Below are 26,925 nucleotides of genomic sequence, written 5' to 3'. Positions count from 1 at the left end.
AAAAGTTTTCACATTATTTTGACAAGCAACCCAAGGCGGAGTTTTTACTGTAAGGCTGCTGGTACAATGAGAACAGCTGAGCCCGTCAGTCCATGGGCCTGACTCAAGGATGGATTTAGTGGCTTGTGCCTATTCACTTCCATGGGAGCTTATACATGTACACTCAGCACAAAAAGTTATTAGTAATAAGACAGATTTCAACTTAGCATACATGTTTTCAGATACAATAAGGTAATGAAAAGATTACTTAAAAGTAATAGAACATTCCTAGGAGACAGAGTAACTCAGCATTTGAGAGTTTAACAAAAACAAATTGAAGCTCAGAGTCAACACCAAGACTCATCTAGTTTGTCCTCAAGTTCTCTGAGGACAGTGGCTCAAAGGGTCTCAAAAGAATTGACTTATTTCTAAGTTGAGAATCTTAGCTGTGGCAGCAAGGTGATCTTTTGGATCTTGGTGGACATTCAGAATTGTCATCTGCCAACTCACCAGAAGTCCATCATAGCAACTAAAAATGTGCTGATAGCAAGCAAAGCTGAGTTTATGACATAACACAGCAGAGGAGAGCACCATCTTCCGTCTTAGTATTGCCTCTGAAAGGGGAACTTCAGTGGCAGATATTGATGGGGTTTTGGAGTCGAGGCTTGAGTGTTTTAAGGAAGGGCTTTCAACATAGGAAACTAGTCAGCAAAGTTTGTGATATGAAAGTTTAGGATTAATGAATACAAAAGCCAGGGTTTTAAAGGAAATCTTGATACGTATACAGTTATTTGATAAGGAAGGGATTTGTCCAGCTAAGTGATCTGTTGTCCTGTTAAAGGGACTTTTTGCCCAGATTAAGAATCTGTTGTTTCAACAAGGTAGCTGATTGATGATTGAGCCAGTCTGTTCAGATAAATGATTTATGGGAAAGTCTTGAGTAAGTTAATGAAGTTATTTACTGGTTTATAGCTTTTATTTTCCAGGGCAGCAATTTCTTGAGGAACTGATGAGAAAGTCATGTTGAAGTAGGGGGTCGTTAGTTCTTTGTTCTGATAGTTAAGCTATATGAGTCCAGGTGGTCTCAGTTCTCTTATCTCACTAATTATTATATGTTTTTCCATTAATGTGTTTACATTGTTTGATTTATTCCTGGAAATCTTTAATTTGTTCCTATTGTAAATTATTTTTTTTTGTAAAATTACATTTTGTGTTGTTTTCCTGATATACTATATAAGTTTGGAATTGATTTTTATTAAACAATCTTGACATAGATGTTCTTAAAATTTTTTATAGAGGTAAACTTACCATCTTACAGTAATTAATTGTTTTTTCTTTTCAAATTATTTCTTTGTCTCAGCTTACTAGGATCTTCAATACAATGCTGAGTACAAGTGGTGATAATGGATACAGCAGAAACAGGTGTTACTTATTACCTGTTCATGCGCCCTCCCATATTTCAAAGCCCTTTTGCAGGTAGATGGGGCCTTGTTCTAGACAATGGATTCTGAGAAATTATATGGTTCCCTTCCAGGGCAAAGCATATAAGTGTATCAGACTCACTCTTTTAAAGTGACAATGAGGCCTCATGTTCTACATGGTATAGTTATAAGTTGTCCAGCATGTTCTATAAGAATAGGCACTTGGGTGATTTTATGAAGTGTAATTTCTTTTGCTAAAATGCATTACCATATAGTAGAGGGAAAATGAAGTTTTACTATATTAAGCTACTGATTTTCAAACTTAATTTGTTTCTGTGGCATAGCCTAATGCTTGATCTTGTTTTTAACATTTACTGTGTTTTTGTTTTGTGTCTGTGAATAGCTAACAATGAAGTGATTTTCATTTTTTCATTTATTCAATGTAGATCTCATGTGTCTTTTTGGTCAGTTATTGGGGCTTATAAACTAAGTCATTTGAACTCTGTCCTGTTTGGTTCTGGAATGGAAACTTGATTCTCTCAGCTGACGGCTGGATTACCATTTGTTGTATTAGTAATTCTGAAAAGCAGTGAAAATTGTAGTAGCATTGAAACAAAAGCTATATTGAACTGATTTTTTAATAATGACTTAGGTGTAATTTATACAGCTAGATAATAAGCAAGGTACTTTACGTAAATTATGAAGATCTGTATGGTATCCTCATAAGGGATATGAGTCTGAGAAGAATTAGATAACTTTCTTAAAGATTAAATATTTAGCAAACAGCCTGCTGGAACATAAACTTTTAAAGGTAGGGACTTTATTTTGTTCACTATGGTTCATTTTGTTCAACACTTAGAAAGTGACTAGAATTCAAATATTTATTAAACGAATCCAATTCCTCTCCTCTTATTCTCTCTGGAACTCACCTACAGATTTTCAGTCTTAACATTTTATCAGAGCTGCTCTTATTAATGTTCCTGATGACCTCATTTTTGCTAACACCCATAGGTCCATTCTCAGTGTTTTTTAAACTTGACTTAACTGTAATATTTCATATAGTTACCTTCACATATAACTGTGGCTTATATTTGTTTTATTACTTTTATAAAAGTTATGTGTGTATAATGCTACTACATGTACTGGGTTACTATATATTATGCTACTATGTGTATTATATACACATGTATGTGTATGTAATTTTTAAAAATAGGTTATCAGGACACCCCATGGGAGAGACTTCGATGACTCTTTGGAAAGATGTGATGAATATTTGAGCCCAAGAGCCTGCGGCAAGTCCCAACATTCAACAAGGAACTTACTAGTCCATTCAGCACCCTCAACAATGCCGAAGCATTCTCCAAGCCCCGTCTTAAATAGAGCTTCTATCAGGGAAAGGTAAGTAGTCACTATTTTTGTACTAATCTTTTGAATAATCAGCATTAGAAAGAAGAAGACAGCAGTTATGTATATGAACCGATTATTTGTAAAAGTATAATTTAATTTTAAGAGGTTTCTTTAAATTGTTTTTGTTTAAAATATGTTATATATTGTACAGTGTTAGATATTCCTCACTAGTTTCATTGTCTGGAAATGAGTTTATTAACTAGATACGGGTCACACTAGCCCTAATTAAATACTGTAGTTCTCAAAAATGAAAACTACCATATATGATAGTTTATTTTAGTAGATTCATAGGGATTTAGTGTGATAGGCATGCCTTAAGTACAAAAATAGTATAGGTTATATTTTCCACATTGTGATAATGGTGATTTATATATTTGTAAATGGTGTTTAGTTTCCGCAAATAGGCTTCCTTCAACTCTCCAAGAGTATCTTAATCATGTAAAGATTCTAGCTCTCCCCTCTCAAAATGTTTTGGCAGCCAGAGTTGGGTACTTATTATTTGGATGTGAAAGAAATAATTCCTTTTCATATTTTTAAAACCCTAAATTGGAAACTCCTTGCCTCTGTCATAAATAGTAACCTAAAAAACTGATTTTTGTTATAATTAGAAAAAAATCAATCCTGATTATAAAAAAATTATAGAAATTTGAGATAATACTGTCAACAACCTGGATATCAGTCTGTATTTAAAGATGGTATCAAAAAGCACACTGAATTGCTGCACCATTCTAGGCCATCAGGCATAATGAACAAAGATTTATTTAATTAGCTGTAGAGAGTATGACAAAAGTTCATACTCTCAAAAGTTCATCAAAAGTGATGATTGAAATATGGGAGTTAGTTTGGATGCTTTATTAAAACACCCCTATTATGAACACATAGGTTTGTAATTTTCCTCATTAGCTTTGTAAGCATTCAAAATGGACATATGGAGGCTTGTTGGAGACCTCAATCCTGAGATAGGGAATTTTTATTAATGTTGCTTCTAGTCCATTAGAGTCATATCTGAGGGGATCATCAAGTCATTGATATAAGTACACATACACTCTAAACGTTCAAGAGAAACTCTTAAAGAAAAGGTTTTCTTCTGAAGTCTAATAACTTGTATGTCAGCATCAGGGGACTTCCATTGATTTCCACATCTGCTCAGATGTTCAAACATACAGTTAGTACCACTTTCTTTTTACTTTTGGAATTAAACTCTTATGGTTTTGTTGATTAGGTCCTTTGCCATATCTGTAAGGTTGCCAGAATTTTTTTTTGTTTGTTTGTTTGTTTGAGACCGAGTCTCACTCTGTTGCCCTGGGTAGAGTGCAGTGGCATCATAGCTCACAGCAAACTCAATCTCCTGGACTTAAGAGATCCTCTTACCTCAGCTTCCCACATAGTTGGAATTATAAATGCCAGCCTTGATGCCTGGCTAGCTTTTTGTTTGTTTGTTTTTAATTTTTGGTAGTGACAGGGTTTCACTCTTGTTCCGGCTGGTCTCAAACTCCTGAGCTCAAGTGATCTACGTCACCTTCCCAGAGTGCTAGGATTATAGGCGTGAACCACCGCACTGGGCCTCCAGTGTTTTTTGAAACCTTGAGGAAGTAAAAAGTTTGTGTTATTTTCGAATATGAGTTCTTTCATGGAATCAGTGCAGCACAGGCAGCTCAAAATATCAACGAAGTGTTTGGGAAGCATGTGGCTAATGAATGCACAGTATGTTGGTGATTTGAGAAGTTCCATTCTGGTGATTTTACTCTCGAAAATCAGCTACGTGGGCATTCTGAGACTAAGGTGTATAATGATGAGCTCAAAGCTGGAGTGGACGCAAAGCCATCTCAAGGTACACATGAATTAGCATCAAGGTCTGATATCACTATTCTAGTAATATTGGACTATTTGAAACTAATGGCAAGGGAAAGAAGCTGAATAGATGGGTTCATGCATGAATTAAACAAACATCAGAAGAGAAACTGTTTGCTAGCTTGCCTTTAATTGCATTCACGACATAAAGCTGCACTATTTCTATACTGTATTGATATGTGTGGTGAAAAATGGATTCTTTCTGACAATCACAAATGTTTGATACAGTGGTTGGATCAAGATGAAGTGCTGAAACATAATCCAAAACCGAATATTCATCAAAAAAGCTAATGGTGTCTATTTGGTGGTCCAGTGCTGGTATTATTCACTATACCTTTATGAAACCTGGTCAGTCAGTTACAGTACATGTCCACTGCAACCAGTTGGATGAGATGAGGATGCTGTGGTTAAGTAGCTGAGGTTCGTCAGTAGACACAGATCCATCCGCTTGCAAGACAACACTTGATCACGTATTGCACAAATAATGCTGTTCAAACTACAGACGCTAGACTTGGAAACATTCCATCATCCACCATATTCAACAGACCTTGCACTGATTACCACTTCTAGGCTTTGGACCACTTCTTGCAAGGAAAAAGACTCAATTCCCAACAAGCTGTGGAAAATGCCTTTTATGATTCATTGCCACTTGCTTTCTAGGCTTCTTCACTGCTGGCATACAAAGCTACTATTAAGATGGCAAAACTGTGTTGATAGTTCAGGAGCATACTTTGATTAACTGTACTGCTTCTTGTTTGAGATATAAAAAACTAAACTTTGATTCAAAATCAAACATTTCATATTTACTGACATAATAAATTTATTTGTAGTACAGTTATCCATTTTAGTTCTGTGTTACTTTATCCTTGTACTCAATTTATTCCAGCTATTGTCTCCTGTCCTTTCTAGGTGTATAAGTTCTCCACTGAAGTTATATTCAAAATATATTTGCAGGGTGTTTACATGATCCATTGAAATAAACAATTTAAATTGATGTAAATATAGATGCTATGTCTCAGGAAAAATTGGAAGTTTTGCCTGGCAGCTGTATGACAGAACATACAGCTATAGGAGTTTACCTGTCTTAAATATTCATTGAAATTAAATAAATTTTTCTAAGATTGTAGTAAAGTGCTGACTTCTTAATCATATGTGTGAATAAACAGATTTTTAAAAACTTTATTGCTACTTAATAAATTAATTTCTTTATAGTAAAGGTACTATTTGCTTTGAGCCCATTTGAAAAATTCCTCCAATAAAGTTAGCACATCATAAAATGGCTTCACTTCTTATTATAAGTGTGATGTTTCAGAAGCAGTTTTCTTCTCAGTGTATAAATATTAATGTTGTGATGTAAAATTTGTATTAAGTTTTAGAGTTATTTCTAAAATTAGACTAAGAAATACTAGCAAATTTAATTAAAAAGGAGCTGATATTCTTTTGAATCATGCTTAAAGTTTTGATTTTTGTAAGTGGAGTAAATCTTTAGATTGGTAGGCAAGCATTTCTTATACACAGCACAGACTAGTGGATCCTCTAATGTATCATTAAAGAGATCCAGGGGATCGTTGGAGCCACATAGTTGCATCTCGGATTTACAAGATGTGCTAGGTACATGCAAATAATAAAGGCTGCCAATGGATTTGCATAGGTGCAGTAGGTCTAGGTTTTATACATGCCGGAGATTAACATTTGAATATATTTGACTATCCATTATTGAGTGTGTTCTTTAAAGTAGGTTATATAACCCGTTTATGCTGCTTAGTAGCTCAGTAGCTTGTACTTAGTTTAAACACAGATAATTGCTGGGTGCTGTGGCTCATGCTAGTAATCCCACCACTTGGGAGGCCAAGGCAGGTGGATTGCCTGAGCTCACAGGTTGCAGAGCAGCCTGAGCCAGAGAGAGACCTCGTCTCTAAAAATATCCGGGCTTTGTGGCAGGTGCCTGTGGTTCCAGCTACTTGGGAGGCTGAAGCAAGAGAATCACTTAGGCCCAGGAGTTTGAGGTTGCTGTGAGCTGTCATGCCACGGCATTCTACCAAGGGTGACAAAGTGAGACTGTCTCAAAAAAAATAAATAAAATAAAGTAAACATATATAATTATAGCTTTTCAGAACAAACAGGGAAGAAAAAAACAAAGATTTAAGAAAATCTACATTTTACCTATTTCTTTATAAAGAAATTATCAATAATACTTCAAATAGATGTATTATAATTAGGTGGAAATTTTCATTATTATGTAAAATAGAATAGCTTAATTATACTAGTGTCAGTTTTGAATTGGGAAGGGTGTAAGAAAGAGGAAGGGATGCTCTGTTCTTTGACATCTTTCAACCCTCAGACTCTAATAAAAATCATGTTTTTCTTACCTATTTTTCAATATTTCTTTCTTTTTAAAGTGAATTTATCTCACAGAGAGACTAGAGAAGTGATACCATCTGTATTAAGAAGGGACCATTTCATTTCTATGTTCCTCTGTATTCTGAAAGAATATGATTGGATTGGATTTCAAATAATATTTTCATATATTACGTACATTTTGTAAAAGTAGTTTTATTTTTTGTATGCAAAAAGGAATTTCTTCCACATAGTTTGAGAGTCTGATCAATTACTAAAGAATAAGAATTAGTTTTTTTTTTTTTTTTTTTTTGTAGAGACAGAGTCTCACTTTATGGCCCTTGGTAGAGTGCCGTGGCCTCACACAGCTCACAGCAACCTCCAACTCCCGGGCTTAAGCGATTCTCTTGCCTCAGCCTCCCGAGTAGCTGGGACTACAGGCGTCCGCCACAACGCCCGGCTATTTTTTGGTTGCAGTTTGGCCGGGGCCGGGTTTGAACCCCCCACCCTCGGTATATGGGGCTGGCGCCTTACCGACTGAGCCACAGGCGCCGCCCCGTAGAATAAGAATTAGTTTTAAAAGCAGTAGTAAGGCATTCTATATTCAATTCTGTTAATATGAAAATCTATATCTTTAATTAGAGATAAAGATTATGTATAGAAATCATCAAAGTGGTCAGATATATAAGTATGTTCTCTCTAATATCTGCCTAACTTTATTATTAAGACTATCTATTGAACATATTGTGAACACTTAATAGTATGGCTTTCCATCAGTACCTGATACGATGTTTCCCCTCCATCTTTAGCCCAAGGAAAAAAATATGTTACTTTGGGCAGTGCCTGTGACTTAAAAGGAGTAGGGTGCCAGCCCCATATGCCGGAGGTGGCAGGTTCAAACCCATCCCTGGCCAATAACTGCAAAAAAAAAAAAAAAAAGTTACTTTAATCTTGCATACGTTTTCACATGATGATAAGGATAAAAATGTCTTCAGGCGTGGATGTTTGGGAAATTGCAAAAATTTCTTTTTTGTCTTCCTCAAATTGCCTTTTTTTTTTTTTTAATGTCTACAGGTTCCATTCTGATTGGTGTTCACCTTCAAACTGCGATGAGATCCATGATCGGGTAAAAAATGTCTTGAAATCACATCAGGCTCATCAAAGACATTTATATGTTAGTTTCTGAAATTTTCTCTTGAAGGCTATTTATAATAGGGCAAGGAAACCACCTGAGATGTGTAAAGTTTGCAATATTTAGTCACTGAGAAGAAAGAAAAAAGAAAACAATTTCATGGTTTTCCTAAAGGCAATGTATCTAACTTCTTGCTTGACCTGAGTCATGGAAAATGTTTGGCATAGATCATCCGAACTCAAAACAATGTTACTAGTAATTACCATATAATGAGTCAGTATGACCAGGTGCAATGACTCAACGCCTGCAATTCTGGCTCTTTGTAAGGCTGAGATGGGAGGACTGCTTGAGGCCAGGAGTTTGAGACCAGCCTGAGCAAGAGGAAGACTCCATCTCTACAAAAGTAGAGAAATTAGCCAGGCATGGTGGTGCACATCTATAGCTGCTTGGGAGGCTGGGACAGGAGGATCAATCAAGCCTGGGAGTTTGAGGTTACAGTGAGCTGTGAAGATACCGCTGCACTCTAGGCTGGGAGACTGAGCAAGACAGTATCTCAAAAGTATTAGTACCCTCCTGATAATTATTTCATAGCCTTCAAATATGAGACCTTGTTTGCTGGCCCAATATAAAACATTTTCATATGCTGCAAATATATTTGATTCTAAATGGTAGCATGAGAAGAGAGTGAGAAGTATGTACTTTGAAGAAGATTCTCAGCTGATTTGTACATTAATATTTAAAAGAGGATAACAGCAGGTCAGGCTTACCAGGTTTAATGCTAGAGAACATTAATATGAAGATGATTTTTGCAATAAGGCAAATAAATATTCACATGAATGACAGTTGAGAAATAATAATAGTATACTCTTTTAGTATTTGATTTCTTGTTTCATTCATTAGTTTAAAAAATAATCATTTATCATTAGTGTCATGTTGGGCACTAAGCTTAGTCCTGGAGATATATCCTGGACATTAGGATCAGTTTTTAGAATTTTAAGTTCCTATATACATGCTGTTTCTAAAATTAGACTTGTTTTCAAAGTATAATATACATATAGTAAATGTACAAATCCTAAATAATACCTTATTGAATTATAATAAAATCAACAGACACATGTAAATTATTTACCAGATCAGGAAACAAAACATGATCTGTTGCAGAAGCACTTCCTTTCCTATCAGTCATTGTCACTCCAAGTATAAACATCATTTAGCTTCTAACAAAGCATTACCTACCTTCCAACAGCGAGATTAGTATTGCATGTTTTGAAGTTTATGTAAATAACATCCTATAGTGTCTACTTTTTTTATTCTAATTTGTTTTGCTTTGCTTTTACAGGCATTCTTTACAATTCAGACTTATTGTTTTACATAGAAGTAGTTCTTCAATCTTGCTTCTGTGTGGCATTGTATTGTGTATGAAAATACACATTTATTTATTCCTCTGTTGGTGGTCATATGGGTTGTTTCAGAATTGGGCTATTATGGAGCTGCTGTGAGTAGTATACACATGTTCTTGAGTGATGTGTACATTTTATTTGGTTTATATACTGTGTTGTAACCAGATAAAATGTGTTGCTATCAAGGAATACCTGAGAGTGGATAATTTATAAAATAAGTTTATTTGGGGGCAGTGCCTGTGGCTCAAGGAGTAGGGCGCCAGCCCTATATGCCGAGGGTGGTGGGTTCAAACCCAGCCCTGGCCAAAAAAAAAAAGTTTATTTGATTTTGGCTCACAGTTCTGTAGACTATAGTATAGGAGCATGGTGCCGGCATCTGCTTCTGGTGAGGGCTTCAGGGCGCTTCCAATCAAGAGGGAAGGCAAAGAGTATCAGGGATGTCACATAAAGAGAAAGGGAGCAAGAGTGAGGAAGAAGGGCCAGACTCTTTTAAAGAACCAGCTCTAAAGCAGACTAATGGAGAGAACTCACTCCTGCCTGTGCTGAGGTGGGCCAAGCCATGGCCCTAACACTTTCCACTAAGTTCCACCTCCAGGGGAAAAATTTCCACCAGGGGTCAAATTTCAACATGGGATTTGAAGAGGTCAAGTATCCAAACCATGTCATTTACCTACCAGTGGATTACTCAGTCAGAGGGTGTGTGTACATTTAATTTTAGTAGATGCTGCCAGAGAATTTTGCATATGGTCTCAGTTACAGTCCCAGTACCAACTGGGGAGCGTTCTTGTTCCACATCCTCACTACTGCTTTATTGATTGTGTATGTGTGTCTTTTCCTTTTGGCATTCTCATAAGTAAAAAGTACTGGTTTTAATTTGCTCTTTCCTGATGACTAGAGAACATGTTTATTGGTCATTCTTTGTGAATGCCCATTCAAGTCGTTTCTTTTCTTTCTCTGTGCCTTACTTATCAGTGTTTTCATGGTATCTTTTGATGAAAAGTAGTTCTTAATTCTGATGAATCCAATTTATAATTTTTTCCTTTTTGCTCAGTATTTTTGTAATTTTTGTCAACTTCTAGACTTCCTTCTGTATTTTCTCCTAAAGGCTTTTTGTTCTCTTTCACATTTAAATATGTAGTCTTCTTGGCAGCCTGGATAACATAGTGAGATCTCATCTCTGTGTGGACACACCAAACACACAAGCACATGTACACCGGAGCCAGGCATAGTAGCCTGCAGAAGGCGGAGACAGAAGGATTGCATGAGCCCAGGACTTTGAGGTTGGAATGAGGTACTTTTTGGGCTACTGCACTCCACCCTTCCATATTTCCAGCCTCGAACTCCTGGACTCAAACAATCTCCTCACCTCAGTCCCACCTCCGGTAGTTGGGACTATAGGTATGTGCCACAATGCCCAGCTAATGTTTTAAATTTTTTGTTGAGATGGGGTCTTACTAATATTTCCTAGGTTAGTTTCCAGCTCCTGGCCTCAAGAAATCCTCTCACTTTGTCCTCACAAGCTGCCAGGATTACAGGCAGGAGGCACCATTCCTGGCAATCAAAGTTTTTTTTTTTTTATTAACTTGCTATTTTAATTATTCTGTTGTTTATTTTATTTGTTTAAACATGTATACTGTTGTTATATGGGACACAAAAATATACAACAATAATAATGGATGCCATTCAGCAGGATGCTGCTACATGTTGATGTGAACACAGTTGTGAGGCACTGATATACCAAGGGTATCAAACATTACTGAGTTGTTGGTACAGTGCTGCCAACATAAGTGTGCCATGGCAAGTTCATGGACTTAATTGTCAGACTTTATATGATGGCAGCTCTGATGGTCATTTCAGAAAAAGTGTTCCAAAATTGCTCTGAAGGGTGGACTGGGCACTGGCATTGATACATAGCTTCCCAAGGGGAGTAACTCGGAGGTGACCATATTCAGCAAGGAGGTGTGTAGCACTTTTTCTATGATGAGTTCACAAATTTAATTGTCAGACCTCATATGTTGAAAAGTGGTGACAGTGGGTATCCTTGTTTTGCCTCAGATCTTAGTAGAACAACTTTCAAACTTCCCCATTCAATATGATGTTGGCTGTGAATGTGTCATGTATGGTTTTACCGTGTGGAGGTGTGTTCCTCCTATACCTGCCTGATTTGTTGGGAGTTTTTATCATGAAGGGTCATTACATTTTATTAAATGCTTTTTATGTATCTCTCAAGATGAATATATAGTTTTTGTCCTTCATTTGGTTGATATGATGTATCACATTTATTGATTGGCATATGTTCAACCATCCTTGCATTCCTGGACAAATTCAATTTGATTACATTGAATGATCTTTTTAATGTGCTGCTGGATTTGAGTTTGGTAGTATTTTTATTTCAGGATTTTTGCTTCTGTGTTCATCAGGAATGTTGGCCTGCAGTTTTCTGTTTTTATTGTGTCCTCCTCTGGTTTTGGTATTGGGGTATAATGCTGGCCCCATAGAACAAGTTTGGAAGAATATACTTCTGTATAATTTTCTGGAAGAGTTTGAGAAGAATAGAAATTAGTTCTTTAAAAAGTGCAATTCAGCACTAAAAACATCAGATCTTGGGCTTTTTTTAATGAAAGTTTTTTTTTCCTTTAACAGATTCAACCTCATCACTCATCATTAGTCTGTTCAGATTTTCTATTCTTGGTTTGATCTTGGTAGGTTGTATATGTACAAGAATATCCATTTCCATTAGGTTTTCTAGTTTTTGGCATATAGTTAATTCATAATGTCTCTATTGAGCCTTTGCATTTATTTTTGTGGTATCAGTTGTTAGTGTCTTTTTTGTTTCTGATTTTATTTCTCAGAGTTTATTCTTTTTCTCAATTAGTCTAGTTAATGGTTTGTTAATTTTGTTTATCTTAAAAAAAAAAAAAAAGAAAGAAAACAGCTTTTTGAATCAGGCATGATGATGCGTTTCTGTAGGGCCAGCTGCTCAGGAGGCTGAGGTAGGAAGTTCACTTGAGTCCAAAAGTTTGAGGCCAGCCTGAGTAGTAACAAAATCCCATCTTGTACAAACAAACAACAAAAAAACCGTTTTATTGTATTGATCTCATTTATTTTCTTTTTAGTTTGAACTTCATCTGTTTTTGCTCTGATCTTTATTTCTTCTACATGTTTTGAATTTGGTTTGTTCTTGCTTCTCTGGTTCTTTGAGACACATCGTTAAGTTGTTTATTTGAATCTTTGTACTTTTTTGATGTAGGCATTTGTTGCTATAAACATTGTATTTAATATTGCTTTTGCTCTAGCACATGTGTTTTAGTATTTTGTGTTTCTATTTTCATTTGTTTCAGGTAATTTTTTAATTTTCTTTTTAATTTTTTCATTGACCCCCTTGGTTATTTAGGAACAAGTTGTTTAATTTCCATTATGGAAATTCCCTTACAGGTTAACTTGACACTTTTCTTTTGCTACTTTTAGAATTCTCTTTGCCTTTAACTTTTGGCAAATTGGTCAGAATGTGCTTTAAGAAGGACTGTTTTTAGTTAGATCTTTTGGGGGAATCTTTGAGCTTCATAAATCTGGACGTCTATATTCCTCCAGACGTGGAAACTTTTTAGATAATATTTCATTGGGTTTTCAGATGGGTTTTCTATGCCTTTTCCTTTCTCTTCCCCTCCTGGAATGTGTTCATCAGGGTTGTGCCGTATGTTGTGTGGGCTTCTTCACCCTATTCTTTTCTCTCTCTCTGGGTAATTTCTAATGACCTATCTTTAAGTTCAGAGAGTCTTTTTTTCAGTTGATCAAGTGTATTATTGAAGCTCTGTTTTTATTTATTTATTTATTTATGTCATTTTCTAAATTCTACAGGCTCAGGATTTTAGGGGGGTATTTTTATTTGTGTCTCTTTGTTGGATTTCTCATCCCTATCTTGAATTGTTTTTCTGATTTTGTTGAATTGTCTGTTAGTATTTTATTATATTTTGTTGAGTTTCCTCATGATTATTATTTTGAATTCTTTATCCAGCAATTTACTGATTTCCTTTTCACTGAAGATGGGTACTAGAGAGTTACGTTAGTTTAGCGGTATCATATTTCCCTACCTTTTCAGGTTTCTTATGTCCCTACATTGCTGTCTGTCCATCTAGTGGAACAATCGCCTCTTCTAAACTTTCTAGGGTGATTATTGTAGAGAAAGCTTTTACATACAGTTGGATTTTAGTGTGCCAGATGGGAAGGCTGTGATGACTTTCTTTCTGGATAGGTGGTGGTATATTCTCCTTGTAGTTTCTTCAGATGTATTCAACATTAGAATAACTGTGTGTACCTCAGTGGCCTAGACTGCAGAATTTTGTAGCAGCAGCAGCAGCCACATGAACAGAAGTACAGTTTGTTGATATTTGTAGTGTCTTGGTCTTTTGTAGTCCTGCTGTTCTTATATTACCCATAACAGAGGGATTTAAAGAAAACTCTCTCTTGGTGTCAGGTAAGAAATAGCCTATAAGTAGCTGTAGTTATGCTGGGTTCAAGACAGAGGTGCTGCAGCAGCTTTGAGGCTGAGATCCTAGGCTCAGGATCTCATGAACCTATTATGGTACCTGAGTCTTGGGATGCAGGTTTGCTCTCTACAGCAAGGTTGGATGTAGGTTTCCCAAAGAGCCAGGGTCTGTGACTTTGAGGCACTCCTTAGCAGCTTGAACCCAGTGGGCTGGAGTATAGCTGTGATTTTCTCCTGGAAGGAAAGACTTGGTACTACCTGGGGAAGGAGGGATGTTCTGCAGATCTGGGCCCAGGGATTAGGGTAGGGCTCAGTGGCAACTTGGATACCAGGGGATGAGGCGCTGGATAGTAGTGGCTCTAAGCCCTAGGATGATGGGATTCGGCACTAACAGCGTCTGTGAGGCCAGGTAAAGTGGCAGCCTCAGAATGGAGGCGCATAGCTCTTGTTTGGGCTCTGGGTTGGCAGGGACAGCTCAGTGATGACGCCACTCTGCAGGGGGAGGGATGTCTCAGCAGTTCAGACTCTAGGGCAGTGGTTCTCAACCTTCCTAATGCTGGAACATTTCAATATAGTTCCTTATGTTATGGTGACCCCCAACCATAAAATTATTTTCATTGCTACTTCATAACTGTGATTTTGCTAGTGTTATGAATCATAATGTAAATATCTGATATGCAGGATGATCTTAGGCGACCCCTGTGAAAGGGTCATTTGACTCCCAAAGGGGTCACGACCCACAGGTTGAGAACTGCTAGGGGCATAACGTAGCTCCAGGGGAGAAAGGACCTTAGTTTGACCTGTAGGGCAGGGTGTTTCAGGTCAGCCACTGCTTTTTTTTTTACGACTTTTTTTTTTTTTTTTATTGTTGGGGATTCATTGAGGGTACAATAAGCCAGGTTACACTGATTGCAATTGTTAGGTAAAGTCACTCTTGCAATCATGTCTTGCCCCCATAAAGTGTGACACACACCAAGGCCCCACCCCCATCCCTCCATCCCTCTTTCTGCTCCCCCCCCCCATAACCTTAATTGTCATTAATTGTCCTCATATCAAAATTGAGTACGTAGGATTCATGCTTCTCCATTCTTGTGATGCTTTACTAAGAATAATGTCTTCCACTTCCATCCAGGTTAATACGAAGGATATGAAGTCTCCATTTTTTCTAATAGCTGAATAGTATTCCATGGTGTACATATACCACAGCTTGTTAATCCACTCCTGGGTTGGTGGGCATTTAGGCTGTTTCCACATTTTAGCGATTGTAAATTGAGCTGCAATAAACAGTCTAGTACAAGTGTCCTTATGATAAAAGGATTTTTTTCCTTCTGGGTAGATGCCCAGTAATGGGATTGCAGGATCCAATGGGAGGTCTACCTTGAGTGCTTTGAGGTTTCTCCATACTTCCTTCCAGAAAGGTTGTACTAGTTTGCAGTCCCGCGAGCAGTGTAAAAGTGTTCCTTTCTCTCCACATCCACGCCAGCATCTGCAGTTTTGAGATTTTGTGATGTGGGCCATTCTCACCGGGGTTAGATGATATCTCAGGGTTGTTTTGATTTACCTTTCTCTAATATATACAGATGATGAACATTTTTTCATGTGTTTGTTAGCCATTCGTCTGTCATCTTTAGAGAATGTTCTATTCATGTCTCTTGCCCATTGATACATGGGATTATTGGCTTTTTTCATGTGGATTTATTTGAGTTCTCTATAGATCCTAGTTATCAAGCTTTTGTCTGATTGAAAATATGCAAATATCCTTTCCCATTGTGTAGGTTGTCTCTTTGCTTTGGTTATTGTCTCCTTAGCTGTACAGAAGCTTTTCAGTTTAATGAAGTCCCATTTGTTTATTTTTGTTGTTGTTGCAGTTGCCATGGCAGTCTTCTTCATGAAGTCTTTCCCCAGGCCAATATCTTCCAGTGTTTTTCCTATGCTTTCTTGGAGGATTTTTATTGTTTCATGCCTTACATTTAAGTCCTTTATCCATTTTGAATCAATTTTTGTGAGTGGGGAAAGGTGTGGGTTCATTTTCAAGTCTTTTACATGTAGACATCCAGTTCTCCCAACACCATTTATTGAATAGGGAGTCTTTCCCCCAAGGTATGTTCTTGTTTGGTTTATCAAAGATTAGGTGGTTGTAAGATGTTAGTTTCATTTCTTGGTTTTCAATTCGATTCCAAGTGTCTATGTCTCTGTTTTTGTGCCAGTACCATGCTGTCTTGAGCACTATGGCTTTGTAGTACAGACTAAAATCTGGTATGCTGATTTCCCCAGATTTATTTTTATTACTAAGAACTGCCTTAGCTATACAGGGTTTTTTCCGGTTCCATACAAAACGCAGAATCATTTTCTCCAAATCTTGAAAGTACGATGTTGGTATTTTGATAGGAATGGCATTGAATAGGTAGATTGCTTTGGGAAGTATAGACATTTTAACAATGTTGATTCTTCCAATCCATGAGCATGGTATGTTCTTCCATTTGTTAATAGCCTCTGCTATTTCCTTTCTGAGGATTTCATAGTTTTCTTTATAGAGGTCCTTCACCTCCTTCGTAAGGTATATTCCTAGGTATTTCATTTTCTTTGAAACTATGGTGAAGGGAGTTGTGTCCTTAATTAGCTTCTCATCTTGACTGTTATTGGTGTATACAAAGGCTACTGACTTGTGGACATTGATTTTATATCCTGAAACATTACTGTATTTTTTGATGACTTCTAGGAGTCTTGTGGTTGAGTCTTTGGAGTTCTGTAAGTATAAGATCATGTCATCAGCAAAGAGAGAGAGTTTGACCTCTTCTGCTCCCATTTGGATTCCCTTTATTTCCTTGTTTTGCCTAATTGTATTGGCTAGAACTTCCAGCACTATGTTGAATAGTAAAGGTGACAGAGGACAACCTTGTCTGGTTCCAGTTCTAAGAGGAAAAGCTTTGAGTTTTACTCCATTCAGTAAAATATTGGCTGTGGGTTTGTCATAGATAGCTTCAATCAGTTTTAGAAATGTGCCACCTATGCCTATACTCTTCAGTGTTCTAATTAGAAAAGGATGCTGTATTTTATCAAATGCTTTTTCTGCATCTATTGAGAGGATCATGTGATCTTTATTTTTGCCTCTGTTAATATGGTGGATAACGTGTATGGACTTGCATATGTTAAACCAGCCTTGTGTCCCTGGGATGAAGCCTACTTGATCATGATGAATGACTTTTTGATGATAAGCTGTAATCTATTGGCTAGGATTTTGTTGAGAATTTTTGCTTCTATATTCATGAGTGAGATTGATATGAAATTCTCCTTTTTGGTTGGGTCTTTTCCTGGTTTTGGTATCAGGGTGATGTTTGCTTCATAAAATGTGTTGGGGAAGATTCCTGCTTCCTCAATTTTTTGGAATAATTTCTGCAGTACAGGAATAAGCTCTTCCTTGAAGGTTTGATAGAATTCTGGAATGAAGCCATCTGGACCAGGGCATTTTTTGGTTGGAAGATTTTTTATTGTTTCTTGGATCTCAGTGCTTGAAATTGGTCTGTTCAGGAGCTCTATTTCTTCCTGGCTGAGTCTAGGGAGAGGGTGTGATTCCAAATATTTATCCATTTCCTTCAAATTGTCAAATTTCTGGGCATAGAGTTTCTGGTACTATTCAGAGATGTATAGTACCAGATGTATTGTATCTCTGTGGGATCAGTTGTTATTTCCCCTTTATCATTTCTGATTGAGGTTACTAAAGATTTTACTTTTCCATTCCTAGTTAGTCTGGCCAATGGTTTATCTATTTTATTAATTTTTTCAAAAAAACAACTCCTTGTTTCATTAATTTTCTGAATGATTCTTTTGTTTTCAATTTCATTGATCTCTGATTTGATTTTGGATATTTCTTTTCTTCTACTGAGTTTAGGCTTAGATTGTTCTTCTTTTTCCAATTCCATAAGATCTCTTGTGAGATTGTTGATGCGCTCTCTTTCTGTTTTTCGAATGTAGGCATCTAAAGCGATGAATTTTCCTCTCAAAACTGCTTTTCAGTATCCTAGAGGTTTTGGTAGCTTGTGTCTTCATTGTTGTTATGCTCAAGGAAGTTGATGATTTCCTGTTTTATTTCTTCCTGCACCCATCTGTTAGTCAACAGAAGATTGTTTAATTTCCATGTCTTTGGGTGGGGTTGAGCGTTTTTGTTAGAGTTGAGTTCCACCTTTAGTGCCTTATGGTCTGAGAAGATACAAGGGAAGATTTCAATTCTTTTGATTCTGTTGATATTTGTTTTGTGTCCCAGGATATAATCAATTTTGGAGAATGTTCCATGGCGTGATGAGAAGAATGTATATTCTTTATCTTTGGGGTGGAGTGTTCTATATGCGTCTATCAAGGACAGTTGTTCTAGGGTCTCATTTAAATCTCTTATATCTTTGTTTAATTTCTGTTTAGAGGATCTGTCCAGCTCTGTAAGAGGAGTGTTAAAGTCCCCTGTTATGATGGTATTATCAGATATCATATTGCTCAGACTGAGTAAAGTCTGTTTCAAGAATCTGGGAGCATTTTAATTGGGTGCATAAATATTTAGAATTGAAATGTCTTCTTGTTGTATTTTTCCCTTGACCAATATAAAGTGACCATCTTTGTCTTTTTTGACTTTAGTTGCTTTAAATCCACATGTATCTGAAAATAAGATTGCAACTCCTCTTTTCTTCTGAATTCCATTTGCCTGAAAAATTGTCTTCCAACCCTTGACTGAGAGCTTTAATTTCTCTTTTGAAGCCAGGTGTGTTTCTTGCAGACAGCAAATGGATGGCTTGTGTTTTTTAATCCAGTCAGCCAATCTATGTCTCTTCAGGGGGGAATTCAAGCCATTAACATTTATTGAGATAATTGATAAGTGTGGTAGTATTCTATTCATCTTATTTTGTGAGAGTCCATTGCTTAGTTTTATCTTTTGCATCAGTGTGGTGGTTAGGTTCTGTCCTTTAATTTCTGAGTTCTTACTTTGCTGCTGATCCATTGTGGTGGTCAGTGTGCAGAACAGGTTGAAGTATTTCCTGTAGAGCTGGTCTTGATGTGGCGAATTTCCTCAATGTTTGTATATCCGTAAATGATTTTATTTCTCCGTCAATTTTGAAGCTTAGCTTAGCAGGGTACAGAATTCTGGGCTGGAAATTGTTCTGTTTAAGTAGATTCAATGTAGATGATCATTGTCTTCTTGCTTGTAAAGTTTCATTAGAGAAGTCTGCAGTCACTCTGATGGATTTGCCCCTGTAGGTCAACTGGCGCTTACTCCTGGCAGCTTGCAGAATCTTTTCTTTTGTCTTGACTTTGGACAGGTTCATCACAATGTGTCTTGGAGAAGCTCGGTTAGAGTTGAGGCGACCTGGGGTCCGATATTCCTCTGAAAGCAGTGTGTCAGAATCTTTGGGAAATTTTCTTTTATAATATTCTCTAGTATGTCTTCCATTCCTCTGGGGCATTCTTCTTCCCCTTCTGGAATTCCTATCACTCATATGTTGGAATGCTTCATAAAGTCCCATGATTCTAACAACGAACATTCTGCTTTCTCTCTCTTCTTTTCTGCCTCTTTAACTATCTGAGTTATCTCAAGAACTTTGTCTTCTACCTCTGAAATTCTTTCTTCTGCATGGTCTAACCTGTTGCTGATACTTCCCATTGCATGTTTAAGTTCCCTGATTGACAGTTTCAGTTCCTTAAGCTCTGCTATATCCTTTTTATATTCTCTTATTTGATTCTGTTTTTGGATTTCCTTTTGGTTATTTTCTACTTTATTAGCAATTTCCTTCATTGTTTCCATCATTTCTTTCATTGTTTTCATCATGTGTATTCTAAGTTCCCTTTCTGTCATTCCTAAAATTTCTTTATAGGTGGAATCCTCTGCAGTAGCTACCTCATGGTCCCTTGGCGGGGTTGTTCTGGACTGGTTCTTCATGTTGCCTGGATTTTTCTGCTGATTCTTCCTCATGAGTGATTTCTTTTATCTGTTTCCTTGCCCTAATTTCCCTTTCAATTCCTCTTGCTCTTTAAATTCTCGTGCCTGTGGACTAAGGGTTAGATGAGTCCTTTTGGTTCAGGACCAGAAGGGTGAGAAGGTTGAAGAGGAAGAAAGAGATGAAAGAAAGAAGGACCGAGTGAAAAGGAAAAAAAAAAAAATAGAGAAAGGAGAAGGGGGTGGGTAAAAGGAATATTGACAAAAAGAAGAGAGGCACAGAAAGAGGGAGACAGAGCAATATAGGTGTACAGTAGGGTACTTTGACACACCTTTAAAAAAACCACCTTCTGGGGTTGTCCAGTTGGGTGGGTCCCTTGAGGTCAGCAGCTCTTTGCTAACCTGATCAGACACAGTACCCCACCTCCACCAAGTAGAGAGGAAAGACAAAAATGCTATAAATCAAACCAAAACAGGCAAACAGAAAACTTTATGGGACAAAATTGGGTGCAAAACCAAATAATAGTGGTAGAAACACTAGCAAAAATGAAGTTCTAGTTATTAAAAAAGGCAGCAATGGGAAATTATAATTAAACTAGAAAACTTGAGAAAGTAAAAAATCTGTACGGAAAAGGTTGAAATTAAAAAACAAAACTACATGAACAACATCAAAATAAACGAAAAACAACCAAACCAAAATAAAAAGAAACAAAAACAAAAAAACTGAAAAAACAAAACACAACCAAAAACAAAGCAGTATGTATGTGTTGTTGAATATTGTCTGGGCAACACGTGGTGTTCTGGGGTATCATATGTTAATCACAGTTCTGATACGACTGGAGGCTGCTGATTTCTCAAACCCCAGCAGGTAGACACCCTAAATCTCTCTTCAGCCCACTTCAAAGGCACTTTGAACTTGTAAACTTGCTGAGCAGAAGCTTTCCCAGGAAAGTGCTTGTCGCTGGAATCACTGCTGAAGTGGCTATCCACTTACCCAGTGTGCCAAAACTGGTCTCACTCTGCCCCTGAGGGTTAGGGCTGCAAGATGCCTCAGACCCCACCCTTAGGCTACTCGGTTGCTTGGTTACCGGTTCCCACCCGATTCTAGCTCTGGGACCCTGAGGGCGGAGCTTGCCGGGGCAGATCGCTCACAATGGCTCCCTGTGGCCCACAGCGAAACACTATTAGCTTCGTCTGGCTCAGCGGCTCAGACTGGGGCCCTAGACATTTACCAAAGTTCTCCGCATTCCCGCTGAGGCTCTCCCCAAGGCAGTTCAACTGAGTGCCAAAGACACCAAAACAGTTCAGAGTAAGGCCTTTCCGGTTTGCAGTCTTGCTGCTACTGAACTTACAGTTGTGGGCAGGTTTAGACCCATTGAACACACGCGACCACTTGCCGGTTTTCCACTGTTTTAGTCCTCCTCTTGGCGTCCAGAAGTCTCTCACTGACTCTCTGTATCCTCACAGGGGTGATAATAGGCGTATCCCACCAGCCAGAGATGCCTGGAGTCCTATCTCCCCAGACTCACAGTGCCCAGATGCAAGGAAGCTGTTACTTGGCCGCCATCTTGCTCTCCTCCCAAATCTAATTACCCAGCCACTGCTTTTTTCCCTGGGATGTGGGCACTATGTCATCTCAGCCCGGGGATCTGCAGCTGCCCAGCTTATCTTGGGCACTGATGCTCCAGGGAGCAATGTGCCGCTTCAGCTCAAGCTGAAGGGATGTTACTGTTCAGGGACTCAGGCACCATTTCCCTGGGATGTAGGGTACTTCTTTAACTTAGGCACTAGAAAGGGATGACTGCTCTGAGTGACCAAACTACAGTTTCCATAGGAGGCTGGGTGTTGCTTCAGCTCGAACACGAGGAGTTTGAGGTGAGGGTATGCAAAGTCTTCACAGGGAAGAATGTAGCAGCTGCTTACAACCTGATAGGGGGTTGAGCTATCTGGCTGGGGTAGTTCTCTGGTGGCTTAATCTAAGGATGAAGGGAAACCATTGTACGTGAATGGCTGCTCACACCCAGAGGAAGAGACATAGTTTGTAGTTCCAGTTTAAGATGGTGTTGTGCAGCACCCATTTCGGTTGTGGGTTTGGGACACTGTATCAGCTCCTTCTCTTGTGGAAGCACACCTGTGTGGACTCCCAGCAGTTCCCTTGGCTGGGTTTAGGGCCTATGAGTTCAGGGGACCCCAGAAGTGAGGTCTGTAGGTGTCCCGGTGTTACTGGGGATTGCTGGGATCCTTTTCCTTACCTCCTTGCCATAGGGGAGAAGTGCCTCCTGGTTCTCCACTAATTGTTTTTTGGGGAGGGGATAGTGGAGACCTGTTGTTTGCTTCTCTGTCAGTGGCTATCCTGAATTTCTGTGCTTGCCCAGGCATCTCCTGCTCTTCCGACACACTGGCACTCTCTCTGGCTTATTCACTTACAATGTACCTATGTATTTGTTGGTCTGATTGTCTTTGCCAGAGGGATGAATGCTCTGGAGTTCTAGTGGGCCATCTTGCTGATGTTGCATTCCCGGTAAATGTTAATTTCATATTTTTTTGCTACACTTTGCTTCTAATTACTTTCTAAATTCCATTGTAGTTTTTTCTTTTACCATCCTGTTACTTAAAGGTGTATTGCTGGATTTATAGACCTTCTTGGGGGGACATTCTATTTTTGTTTTATTTTATTATGTCATCATGCTGTGGTTTAAAAATACATGCTTTGATATGACAGTTCTTGAGACTTCATCTATAGGCTAGTATATGGTTATTTTTGATTCCATGTATACTTCAAAATAATGAGCCTTTTTGTGACACAGTATAGTTTGCTTGACATCTAGGCAGTTTTGTTCATGATTAGTTCAGTGTTTCTTTATCCTTATTAATTTTTCTTGTCTGGTTCCTCTTTCAAATATTGGGAGATAGAACAATCTTAACTTCTAAAATATCTCCTGTTATAATTTCCCTAATTCCTCTGTCTTAGTTAATAATTTTGCCTTTTTAAAAATTAGATGCGTATAAATGTGAATTATATCTATCATTAGTAAATATCTTTATTTCTACTAATAATTTTTCTTTAGGTTCACTATATTCCATATTTCTATAGCTAAAATACCTTTATTTGAAGGGGTTTGGGGTCACCCGAGGGGATCTAGGCTCAAAGAATGAGGAGGTTTGACACAATGTCTGTGTCAGAATTAAGGAGCTCTGGGAGGAGCCCTTCCAAGTAAAGCTCAGGTCTGTATTTATTATCATAAAATGGGAACAACTAGACAAAATGCTTGCAGGACATTAGTACTGATTAGGGAGGACATGGAGAAGGTCAGATGGAATATCTCCTCTTTTGTTTTGGCCAAACCACGGACCTTGAGCACAATCTCTGCCTCCAGCATCAAGAGACCTTTGGAATCTAGAGAATCTTTACCATCAGCTAGGCCTGGTATTGCCACACCCTGCCTATGCATTCTCCCTTGGAGGCCAGTTTTCTTATCTGCACTACACACTCACATGTCCTTCTGGTGATTCTCCAGGTCTCTCAAGCAGGAAGCCAGTCTTATGCTAAAGATCAAGGCTCAGTTTGCTCAACATTTATTTGCAAAGTCGGTGTTTTGCGGAGAATATCTTCTTTCATCCTTATACTTTTAACCTTTATGTTTATATTTAATGGAAAACATTTAGTATCATATAACAAACAACTTTTTATGCAATGTAGAAACCATTGTGTTTTAAGTGTAGTATTCAGTATTTTCATATTTAACGTACCTACTAACATATTTGGGTATAAATCTATTTTCTATTTGTACTTCCTTTTCCATATTACTTATTTACTTCCATTTTATCTTCTTCTGGTTTAGGTGTATATTATGAATTAATTTTGCTACCATGTTTACTTTCTGTTCTTTTGATGTTTCCTTTAAGATTCATATAACTATTCTTACTAATGTTTAATATAATTTTTATATCTTTTTTTATCCCTTCCTAGCTTAACATAATATTATCTCTGTGTTTTTATTATCTACACATTTTAAGCATTATGTTACTTCATTATATTTTTTGCAGGCAATACCTATTTACATGTAGCTATATTTTATCATTTTGTTGATTTTCATTTATCCTTTCATATCTAAGCTTCCTTTATGATTCGTTAGTTCTGTGATGATAATACTCTTTAGTATTTTTGTCATGTGTCTTCCAGAGATAAACTTAGCCAGATTTGTTTTGTTTGTTCGCAAGGTTTTTTTCTTTTATTTCTTTTTATTTCAAAATTTTAAGTGGGTACAAGTGTTTTTCTTACATCAATATCTTTTACAATGCTTGAGCCAGGGCTGTTAGTGTGCCTGTCAACTGGATAGGGTTCATTGTACCTCTCAAATGGGTTTTATCCCTCTTCTCCTCCCCTTTTCCCCCTAGTAATGTCCAATGACTTTTAATTTTCTCTGTGCTCATTCATTAGTTCAAAATAGAGAATACATGTGGTATTTGTTTATCCAGTCTTGAGATGTTTCACTTAGGACAGTGGTCTCTAGTTCCATCCAAATTGCTGCAAAAGAAATTCATTCCTTTCTTCAGCTGAGTGGTAAGTATTCCATGGTTTTTATATGCCACATTTTGTTAATCCACCCACAAATTTATGAGCACTTAGATTGATTCCACATCTTTGAGATTGTAAAATTGTGCTTCTTAAGCATTCAAGTTCAGGTATCTTTTTGATAAAATGACTTATTTTCTTTTAGGTGTAGGTATCCAGTAGTGGGATTTCTGGATTCAATAGTAGGTCTACATTAGTTCTTTGCAGAGTCTGTACTGCTTTGCAGTCTCACATATAGAGTAGAAGCAGACCTTTCTCTCACCATATGTGCCAACATCCGTTGTTTTTGCACTTCTTAATAAAAGCAACTCTGATGGGTAAGGTAGGCTCTCAGTATGGTTTTATTTGCATTGCCCTGATGATTAGTAATGTTGAGCATTTTTCCCCATGTTTCTTGGCCATTTGTTTATCTTCTTTTGAAAAGCTTCTCTTCATGTCTTTTGCCTATTCCTTATGGGGTTGTTTTTTTTCTTGCTGATTTGTTTGAGTTCTTTGTGGATTCTCTAGCCCTTTATTGGATGTATGGTTTTCAAATATTTTCTCCCATTCTATAGATTGGCTATTTACTCTGTTGATTATCTCTGTTGTGTTGCGTGACCGGAGACGTGAACGAACAGCAGCTTTGCTGTGGGTATGAACTCGCTCCTGTAATTATTAAGTCAAGAAACAGACTATACAGGATGGGATGGCGTGTAGCAAAGCTCTTTATTCAGGGTTTTGATTTTATACCTTTCTAGTCATGTACACACTTAATCTATCATCTGTTAGTTTCACCATTACCTCATTTTACCTATCTGAAATTAACTTGTAAGGAAATATCCTGTTACCATATCAACACAATCACTTCTGCAGTAAACATCCTCTTCTAGACACTGACTAATCTTTGGGCAGGTATCTAAATAAAGATCACAAAGAAGACAGTAGCCACAGGGGAACAGAGTTAATGGAAGAGTACCTTCAAGCGTTCACTCAGTTTACTCAGTATGAAGTAATGACTATGTCTTTCCTCAGACAGAGCACCTATAGACCTCTGACAATATGTTTTTAACATACGTCAACCCTCTGGCCTGTATCTCTGAGGAAGGGTGGCATGCCCTTTGATCTCAGGCTTCACGGGGTGCACAACTTCAGATAATTGGCTTGTAGAATTTTAACTCCAGGCAAGCTAACTCTGTGTGTGTCCCTGGGGGATCCAGGTCCCTTAGGCTCTGGAAGAATAGCAAGCCGTTTTAAACTCACACTGAGTTCACTTTGTGTGCTTGATGTAGGATATGTTTATTTCTAAATATTATCCCACACTGTTGCCATGCAGAAGTTTTTTAATTTGATCAAGTTTCATTTATTTATTTTTGTTATTGCTGTAATTGTCTTTGGGGATGTTGGTCACAAATTCTTTGCCTAGGCCAATGTCTGGAAGAGTTTTCCTCACATTTTCCTCTAAATTTTTTATAATTTCTTTCCTTATGTTTAAGTCTTCTATCTTTAATTAATGTTTGTTAAGTAGTGAGAGATAGGGGTCCTGTTTCATTATTCTACACATTGCTACCCAATATTTCCAGCATCAGTTATTGAATAGGGCTTCTTTTGCCCATATGTGCTATTCTCTGCTTTGTCAAAAATCAGTGTGTTGTAGATAGATGGTTTATATTTGGGTTCTCTGTTCTTTTCCATTGGTCTCTATTTTTGTACCAATACTATGCTATTTTCCTTATTATAACATTGTAAGATAGTCTAAAGTCTGGCAGTGTGATGCCTCTAGAATTGTTATTTCTGCTTAAGATTCCTTTGGCTATTCAGGTTCTTTTTTGGTTCCAAATTAAATGTGGAATTATATTTTCTAGACCTGTGAAATATGATGTTCATTTTTGATGGGGATTGCATTGAACTGTATATCACCTTGGGCAGTATGGAACATTTTAACAATGTTGATTCTACTGACCCATAACATGATGTGTTTTTCCATTTGTTTGTGTCTTGTTATTTCTTTGATTCAAGCATGAAAAGCTTTGTGGGTCTATCAGTCCCAGTAATGACCCTTTTTTCAAATAATAGCTCTGGTTCTTAGCCTCTAGTCCATGCTCAGAATCTATAGATGCTTTAAGGAAAAAGGAAGATGCCAATCATCTGTCCAGTTTTGAAAGATTCATTCCTCTGAAATTTTAGAATCTGTAGTCTTCATTGTTTCTGAAACTTTCTAATAGCTTTAAAAGTATAATTTATTTTTTAAGGTCTGCTATGTGTAGGTTCAAAGGCAAAACTTCCCCTTTGTACTCAGAAGATTCACTGGAAAATCAACTCATAATAAGAGAAAAATTATCAAATTTATTTAATGTATATATGCAAAAACTAGAAAATGAGGAGTCAACTCCCCCATGGGGTTCAGAAGCTTATATGCCTTTTTGGTAAAATGGGGTGTACA

The 26,925-nt window shown here is 37.4% G+C and overlaps 1 protein-coding gene across 3 annotated transcripts in view; it reads left to right on the top strand.

Moving 5' to 3' along the window:
* Nucleotides 1–26,925, top strand: part of SPATA6 (spermatogenesis associated 6) — a 143,786-nt gene that overhangs the window by 96,347 nt on the left and 20,514 nt on the right. For 2 of the 3 annotated variants that reach the window (XM_053576009.1, XM_053576011.1), the window contains 2 exons: nt 2,614–2,798; nt 8,070–8,169. In XM_053576009.1, the coding sequence (XP_053431984.1) occupies nt 2,614–2,798; nt 8,070–8,169 (285 nt within the window). The remainder of the gene's footprint in view (nt 1–2,613; nt 2,799–8,069; nt 8,170–26,925) is intronic. The other variant, XM_053576010.1, reaches the window with a different exon arrangement.

The sequence above is a fragment of the Nycticebus coucang genome, chromosome 22, assembly GCF_027406575.1.
Source record: "Nycticebus coucang isolate mNycCou1 chromosome 22, mNycCou1.pri, whole genome shotgun sequence".
NCBI classification, from domain to species: Eukaryota; Metazoa; Chordata; class Mammalia; order Primates; family Lorisidae; genus Nycticebus; species Nycticebus coucang.
This window is presented reverse-complemented; position numbering and strand designations above follow the sequence as displayed.